Source organism: Benincasa hispida, chromosome 2 (assembly GCF_009727055.1).
Source record: "Benincasa hispida cultivar B227 chromosome 2, ASM972705v1, whole genome shotgun sequence".
Taxonomy (NCBI): Eukaryota; Viridiplantae; Streptophyta; class Magnoliopsida; order Cucurbitales; family Cucurbitaceae; genus Benincasa; species Benincasa hispida.
Genome location: NC_052350.1, coordinates 22,722,649 through 22,731,359, shown reverse-complemented (window position 1 = coordinate 22,731,359; position 8,711 = coordinate 22,722,649). Strand labels below are relative to the sequence as shown.

At 30.6% G+C, this 8,711-nt stretch overlaps 1 protein-coding gene and 1 non-coding gene across 3 annotated transcripts; one reads left to right on the top strand and one right to left on the bottom strand.

Moving 5' to 3' along the window:
- The first annotated feature begins 544 nt into the window (after nucleotides 1-544).
- Nucleotides 545-626, top strand: TRNAS-AGA. The gene has a single exon. It is a non-coding gene; the product is annotated as a tRNA-Ser (tRNA).
- Nucleotides 627-1,763: 1,137 nt separating this feature from the next.
- On the bottom strand, nucleotides 1,764-4,268 carry LOC120070911 (pentatricopeptide repeat-containing protein At4g32430, mitochondrial). 2 transcript variants are annotated; one of them, XM_039022809.1, is made up of 2 exons: nucleotides 2,667-4,268; nucleotides 1,764-2,588 (listed from the first exon to the last, which is right to left on the bottom strand). In XM_039022809.1, exons 1-2 carry the CDS (start codon nucleotides 4,129-4,131, stop codon nucleotides 1,771-1,773), a joined length of 2,283 nt encoding a protein of 760 aa, XP_038878737.1. In that variant the 5' UTR covers nucleotides 4,132-4,268; the 3' UTR covers nucleotides 1,764-1,770. The 2 variants fall into 2 exon arrangements, with proteins under 2 accessions (XP_038878737.1, XP_038878735.1); XM_039022807.1 differs by having other exon boundaries at nucleotides 1,764-4,266.
- Nucleotides 4,269-8,711: the final 4,443 nt, after the last annotated feature.

Below are 8,711 nucleotides of genomic sequence, written 5' to 3'. Positions count from 1 at the left end.
ATATAACTTTTTGCTTATATCATAATGTACTATCATATTTTTTTCAACATATCGTGTTAGGATAGGTCATCCCTATCACAATCTTTATATTTTTTCAGAAAAATCTAATAAACTGTGAGAAAAATAAGAAAACACAACGAACATTTTATAACGTATCGTGTTAGAGGTGACCATGTAGTCCTATCACAATGACCATCCCTATCTAGTCATCGTGTTAGGGCTACAATCCATATGACCATCCCTAATGCGATAGTGAGTTATGACATAAGAAAAAAAATTATATATCATCAAATTTGTAAGGACAGGTTATCAATCATAAATATACTCTATAAAAGGTCAACCGTACAAATTCCTCCTGTCTGATCCAATAACCACGTGAGAAGATAGCATTGGGATGAAACTAATCCCTTTTCAATCATGTGAAGTGTCAGTCGATATATCGACCGGAAGTTGTAGAACTCAATAGCTTTTATTTAATTTGAAAAAACTGTATTGGAGATGTTTTTTATATTATTTAAAATATTTACATATTCTGATACAGAAAGTGGGCGTGCCGGAGTGGTTATCGGGCATGACTAGAAATCATGTGGGCTCTGCCCGCGCAGGCTCGAATCCTGCCGCTCACGTTGTTTCTTTTCTTTTCTTTTCTTTTTTAAACTTCTTCCTCTTCATCCAACAACTTCCTTTTCCATTTCTATCCAAGGCTCCGATTATTTAGATTAAATAAAATTAGTTGGAATTTAAATCATAGACATTTTAAAATAAATTATAAGTTAATTATTTAGATAAAAATAATTGAAATAATAATTATAGTTTGATTCATAACTAAATTACATAAATTTAGTATTAATTTATCAAACACCATAGTTATTTTTTTTAATTTAAATTAAAATTTATCAAACACTATTTTATTTCATTTCGGAGTTGATTCTTCTAAACATGTAACTACCAATAATTATTAAATACATAACTACCAATAATTATTTTAAAAGTTACAACAATCCCAAACGGAGTCTTAACTCTTTTCTTCTCTCTTTTCAGCCTTCTTTCATGTCTGTTTGGGAAAAAATTCAATGTGTTTTTGAACTAGATTATCTCTTAATCAACTAAAAACCCAAGCCCTAGTTTAGTAAACTATTTGATGTTTGGTTCTCGATTTTTAAAAACATATTTTCACACATTTTCTTTCGATGGTTTACTTCTGAATTCTTAGCTAAATTTTAGAAATAAAAATAATTTTTTAGTTTTCAAAACTTGTTCAACTTTTGAAAACATTGGTAAAAAATAAATAAAAAAACAAGAAATTTAGAGATAGAAGTAAGTGTTTCTAAGCTTAATTTTAAAAAACTACAAAGGGAACATCAAGGCCTCGTTTGGTTTTTAATTTTTAGTTTTTAAAAATTAAATATTAAATACTCCTACTTCTAAATTTCTAGTTTTACTAATTAATTTTTACCAATATTTTAAAAAATCAAACCAATTTTTAAAAAGTAAAAAGAGTAGTTTTAAATTTTATTTTTATTTTTGAAATTAGCTAAGATTCTAACTCTTCAACTTAAGAAACAAACAAAAACTAAACAAGAGTGAAAATAGACTTAATTTTCAAAAACCAAAAATAAAAAAGAAAATAACTCCCTGATAAAATGATTTCCTCAGTTTTCATTTTTCTGCACAGTGATTTCCCGACTCTGATTGTTGAATGGTTTAAAGAGTATAAAACAGAAACACCATTGAAAAAAAATATGACATAAATAAAATTCCTTTATTTTATCATCCATCAAGTAAAACTAAATCTGATACAATTAATTGATCAATCACATGGGTCTGCCTCTCTCTCTCTCTATCTTTTTGAAACTTCATTTCTGCTCCCATATATTCTGCCATTCTACATATCTCCTCTGATTGTGGATGAGAAACATCCCCTGATGAAAAGCCATGTAAGTATAAATTAGAAGCACCAAAGTTACCAACATCTACCCAACTGAATCCAATCTCTTTCTTCACTCCTCTTTCTCTCATTCCCTTCCTCATTTCAGCAACTTTTTCCCAATCTCCCTTCTGAGCATACAGATTTGACATCAACACATATGATCCTGATTCCAATGGCTTCTTCTTCATCAAAGCATTGGCCATTCTCTCTGCCATCTCCACATTCCCGTGTATCCGACATGCTCCAAGCAAGCTTTGTAATGCAGATATCCCCGGCTCTCCCGGTATGCGCGCTAGCATTTCCTCCGCCTCTTCCAATCGCCCTGCACGGCCCAACAAATCAACCATACAAGAGTAGTGCTCTCCTGCTGGCTCAATCATATGATCTTTGATCATCATATCAAAAAATCTACGACCCATGTCGACCATCCTGTTCCTGCTACATGCCACTAGGACAGATAAGAAGATAACTGCATCAGGCTTTATCTTTTCCTTCTCCATCTCTTCAAATAGCTTCATCACTGAATCGTAGTCTCCGTGTTGTGCATAGCCAGAGATCAGCGCCGTCCAAGCGAATTGACTTCTTTTGGATGTTTCATTGAAAACTCTTTGGGACTCTTGAATGCTCCCACGCTTTGCATACATGTCTAGGAGGGCACCTGAAATTATAGGGTCGAAGTTTAATCCAACTTTGATCAAATGAGAATGACATCGTTGGCCATGCTTTATAGATATACCTTCACCAGCACTGATTGCATTCAGAACACTTCCAAAGGTGTATTCGTTTGGTTTAGATTCCATTATTGCACAAAGAAATGTCTCTAAAGCTTCTTGACATAACGTATTTTGAGCATACCCAGAAATTAAAGCATTCCATGATATTATCTCTCTATATGGAAGTTCCATAAACACTCTTGAGGCATCTTGCATCGACTCGAATTTAGCATACATGGTTATTAGACTATTGCCGATACCTAACTCTGATACAAAGTCAGCTTTGATACATAATCCATGGACCATTAGTCCCTGTTCCACCATATTCCTTATTGTAATGGCATGAAGTAATCCAATAAACGTAACGTCATTTGGATACACTCCATCTAATCTCATCTTATTGAACAAAGAAACTGCACCTTCTTCATACAACGAGATCATAGTCGTCCACGAGATCACATTTCGGTCATTGATTAACTCGAAGACTGCCTTTGCATCTTCAATGATCTCACACTTGGAGTACGTTGAGATCAGAACATTACCGACAGAAGTATGAGTTTCATATCCTGTTTTCACAGTCAAACAATGGATCTGTTTTCCAAGCTCCAAGTTTCTTTCATGACCACAGACAGAAAGTGCTCCAGTAATTGCTACATTGTCAAACTTCACTCCTTCTCTCACCATTTGAATGAACAGCAAAATTGCTTCTAACCCATGATCTCCCTCTTGTGCATAACCAGTAACCATCGCACTCCAGGACACCCGATCCCGGCTCTGCATTTCATCGAACACTTGTCTAGCATCCACAAGATGTTCCCATCTCGAGTACATCGTGATCAAAGCATTTCCAACAAACACATCACCTTTCAATCCACATTTCAGAGCAAGAGTATGCAGTTGCCAACCAAAAAGAAAATCCTCTCCATCTAAGCAGAAGGCAAGTGCGGTAGTATAAGTCACAGGATCAAACTTAACACCATTTAAATTCATTCTAACAGCAAAACTCAAAGCGTTCTCACTCTTCTGGAACCCGGAAAGAATAGTATTCCACGAAACAATATCTGGGTCATGTAAATTCTCGAAGACACTAAAAGCCTTCTCAAGCTGTCCAGATTTACAGTACATATTCATTAAAGAGTTAGAGACTGTAATGTGGGAAACAAACCCAGAAGAAATAACAAATCCATGAATTTGTCTACCTAGTTTAGGAAGCCCACAACAGGCCTTCAGAGCAAGGGCCAAAGTGAACTCATCGGTACTCCCATCAAGACTCCACCGAATTTGCTTCTTGAAAAAACGAAGGGATTGAAATGCTCCGTCTCTGTGCAAGTAATTGAGCAAAACGCGGTTGGTAGAGGCTGCATTTGGAGGAGGACTTTGATCAAACAGGTTGTAGTCATGTTGAAAAGAGCGGAAAAATTTGAAGCTTGGGAATCGTTGATTGGATTTGACATGAAAGGATTTGAAATTCAGATGGCGGGTAAGCATGAGAATGAAGGTAGTTGATCGTTGAAATCAAAATGGCGACGGCCAATCAGCCAAATCGCAGCCTTTTTTCTTCTTTTTGGCTCCAAATTAAAAAGTCTGTCGACTAAAACTCTGAGCTGCCTCTTTATTTGTATTTTGTTAATTAACGTATTATTACGTTTATGGGCCGGACCTAAATTGGGCCTCAAAGAGCCCATGCAGCTTCCCCTCACACTAGGCCTATTATAGCCCAATCCACAATATCATATTGTAATGTTGATTTTTACTTTTTTGGGAAAATTAAAGGGTTCAGAATAATATGACCTGTTGGTTCTTGAGTTTTTCAACTAAATTTTTAAGAATTTTTTTATCATTATGAAATTTTAAAAAATTAAAATAAACGTGGAATTTTATAATTATGTATACTGGGAAAATATTGTAAAGAATTGATTTCATTTTTATTAAAAAAAACTAAGAAAGTCATCTAAACTTATTTTGATTTTTTTTTTTAAAAAAAAGAAAAACAAAATTATCAAACATATTTTTGACTTTTATTTTTAGAAAGCAAAGAACAAAAAAAAATTACGGAACATATTATTTATTTTTTATTTTCCTAAAAATTAGAAAATAGAAAATAATTAACCAAACATGTATGATTTTTGTTTTTTAAAAATTAAAAACCAAACACAAATTTGCAAAAACTAAAAATCAAAAACAAAAAACTAAGGTACAGTTAATAGTCATTTTATTTTTTGTTTTTTTTTTTGAATATAGATACTATTTCCACCTCTAAATTTATTTTCTCGTTATCTACATTTTATCCCTAGTTTAAAAAACCAAGCCAAATTTTGAGAATTAAAAATATTAGTTTTCAAAAAGTTGTTTTTGTTTTTGGAATTTAACTAACAATTTAATTATTGTACTTAAGAAAGATGTAAATTATGGTAAGAAACGTGGATGAAATAGATTTAGTTTTTCAAAAATAAAAATAAAAAACCAAATGTAAGCCTAAATAATAGGGGTCTAAATGTATAAACTATCTTTTGCCAAAAAAAAAAAAAAAGGTATAAACTAAATATAGTTGAAACATCAAAACTAAATGTATATAAATAGAATAAAAAACTTAAAAAGAAAAAGGAAAAATACATTCAATTCTTACCTCAAAAACCAGTGAGAAATTGAAGCCAAGAAAAATTGAAGAAAAAGTTGAAAAAGGAATTTTTTTTTTTTTTAAAAAAAAAACCTAAGGGAAAAAAAAAGTAAAGTTGAAGCCTTATAGAAAAAGAAAAAAGAAAAGGAAAAATAGACCACCAATTTACTTTATATATATACACTACAATAAAATAGACTTTTCTTGACACATAAACCATGCGGCAAAAATAAAAAAGAGAGAGAAGAATAGTCAATAAAACCAGTGGGAAGAATGGAATTTTTTGGATTTTTCAAAATCTATGACGATTTTCTCGTGTTACTAGTTTATGACTGGAAATAACATTCACTAAACATATAAAAATAAAAAAAAAAAAAAGTGCGATTTTGACCTAAAAAAATGGAAAACTTTGGATTTTTAGATTGTTTTGACAATTTTTTGTGTCACCAATTTATGATTTGAATTAATAGTTATTTAATATTTAAATTTTAATTTTTTAAGGGATACATTTTAACCCAAAGTATAATATTAAATTTTAGTTAAGAGATAAAGGGAAAAGAAAAGGATGAAGCCCTAGCCCATCTCTTCATTTTTCTTCCATCTACACTTGAAAACTCCTCATATTTTCATTTGGTTCTTTCTCCCTTCGCTCTCCGCCAATTTCTTCTTCCACAACAAAGTCCATCACACGACTGGCAACAACTTCTCGTGACCCAAGAATGCGAGATCCAAATATTTTGTGTCAAAATTAAACAAAACATGTGTTATATAGGTATAAAGCAAATAGTTATCTATCATAATCTTTTTTTTTTATTTCACAAAATTCATGAGATATATTAATCTGACATCGAAATACTGTCATCGATTGAACTTCAATGATTATAAATAAGTATTAATGTACGTAATTCAATAAAGTTTAAAAAGTGTCACAACTAAGACATTATTGACGCTGTAAATATGTTATTATTAATGTTTTTGTGATGGATTTTCAATGTCAAAGTAATGTTTAATTGACAGAAAAAGTCAACTTTTGAGTCTTTTATTGACAATGCTAATTTGTCATAAAAAGTATTACCATCATAGGTAATAAATATTTATTATTGACTAAGTCATGAAACAACCGATAATTATATATTTTTCATGAGTCACCTATACAATTTTTTATAATAGATTAAAAAACTAAAAAAAAAGAAGATATATATTGAGCTTCCAATAATATAAAAGTAGATAACTTATCTTATGTTTTTATTTTGTTTTACTTCATTTTTACAATCCAAGCACAACTATGCCTCTTGGTGAAGTAGTTCAGTAATTGAAAATTTTAAAAAAGTTTATGGGATAATATTTTTTTTTTTTGAAAATATGTATGGAAAGGAGAAGATAAATCAAAGAAAGACACAACGGAAGGTAATGTGTAGAGATGTCTAATTTTTCAATGGGGGACTCGCGAGTCCCGTCCCAAACAGGACGAGATTTTCCGATTAGGCGGAAAAAATATTCCCCGTGAACTAAACGAGGACGGGGACGGGGAATGCATTCCCGATCCCTGCCCCTGCCCTTGCCCCCGCCCCGATTAGTTTCTACATATTTATTTTGTATATTTATCTAATGTTATGTTGTTATTCTTATTATACAAATATATTACATTTAAATTTCAAATTTGATTATTTATTGGAAAAAATAATGAATATGTTTAAATTGAATATTTAAATTTAGATTATATATGTGAATAATTTGATTTATATTTATTTCTTTCTACTAAACAAATTAATTAGCTTTTTTAGGCCAAAATTTGAGTAATTTATCTTTAAATTGAAATTGTTAGATAAAACTAACCATAATAAACAATCTAGTGATAAAGTTAATTCTTTAATTAAAATTTGTTCACATTAGTGATTTAAATTAATTGACTTTTTACGGAAAAAAAAGGTAACGGGTAAAAATTTTTCATGCGGAATCCCCACCCTAATCCGTGTGGTGAATTTCACAAGGATGGGGAATGAAATAAAGAGTGGAGATGGAGATGGGAATGACATCTCCGACCTCGCGCCGCCTGTGGACATCTCTAACAATGTGTTTACAAACTTTAAAATTTTAAAAACAAAAAATCAAAAGTAAAAATTAAGTCCGTCCATTTTTTTAAAGTACATTTTAAATATATATACTTTTTTAATATGATTAAATTTTCATTAACATGACGATATTTCCATCTATATTTTCACATTTTCATAGATTTGATATCGACATGAAAGATGAATCAATATTTTCATTATATTGTAGAAAAATCTACGAAACATAATAATAAAACAATAAATTATCATTAATGTAAATATAATATAAATAATAGACATGTTAACTTGTTTAAAAATCATAAAATCTTTATTTATTAATTTAAATTTATTTTTTGAATTTTTTAGTTTTATAATTTTCTAGAAATATCCAAAGTGATATAAATTTTATCGATATTTCTATCAAAATTTTCGTAAAATTAAGACCTCGATGGACATCAATTCACTCTTTATAAAAAAATTTGTTTAGAACAGAATGAGCTTGGCAGGGTAGAGGTCTAGTATGTACAACATTCGGTGTGAATCTCAACTAATATAAAACATCTACCTAAAATCAAAGGTTCAAAATTTTCACCCTCCATATAATTTAACTAAAAGGAAAGATGACAACAAACATTAACATATCAATCCATGGTCATGTATACTTCTCCACTAGCTGAAGGATTGGGTTATCATTAGACTCCGATACATATTTCGACATGCATTGTAACAAAGAGGAAAAGGAAAAAAAAAAAAAAAGAGGTGTGAAATATACGAGAAAAATCCTCAATTTTTATCTATGGTAGTTGATAGAGAACTAGAAGTCTTGGGATGAAAACATAAGAGTTGGCAAAAATTCTCGTGAGGTCAGGTCTCCATGGGTCTCCATCCCGATTAGAGCGGAGAATCCTCCTCAGTTTGATCAAGGATGAGGGTCAAACGAGGACACAAAATGGGTTTTTGATCGGGACCCTCTCTATCTCGTTCAAGACCTAACCCTTATGAAACTAAAAAATTAAAAGAATTAAATAGTAGCTAAACTACTGTTTCATAATATAATTATCTTCAACATTTTATAAATTCACAATAAAAAATCTATAATATTTTTAATAATTAATTTAAATAGATAAAATAATAATAATACTAATTTATTATATAGGGGCTCTTTTCAAATATAGAAAAACGAACCAAAATATTTATAAATGATAGCAAAATATCATAATCTATCTGTGATAAATTGCGATAGATAGCGTTAGATTACTATCTGTGTCTATCATGACACAGATAGACACAAATAGTAGCTTATCGCTATCTATCACGGTTTATCACAGATAGATTATGATATTTTGTTACTGTGTGTAAATATTTTTAGCAATTTTGTCATTTAAGATAATTTTTCATTA

Coding starts and splice junctions, on each gene's coding strand:
- LOC120070911 (XM_039022807.1), bottom strand. CDS start 4,131: ATGCTTACCCGCCATCTGAATTTCAAATCCTTTCATGTCAAATCCAAT.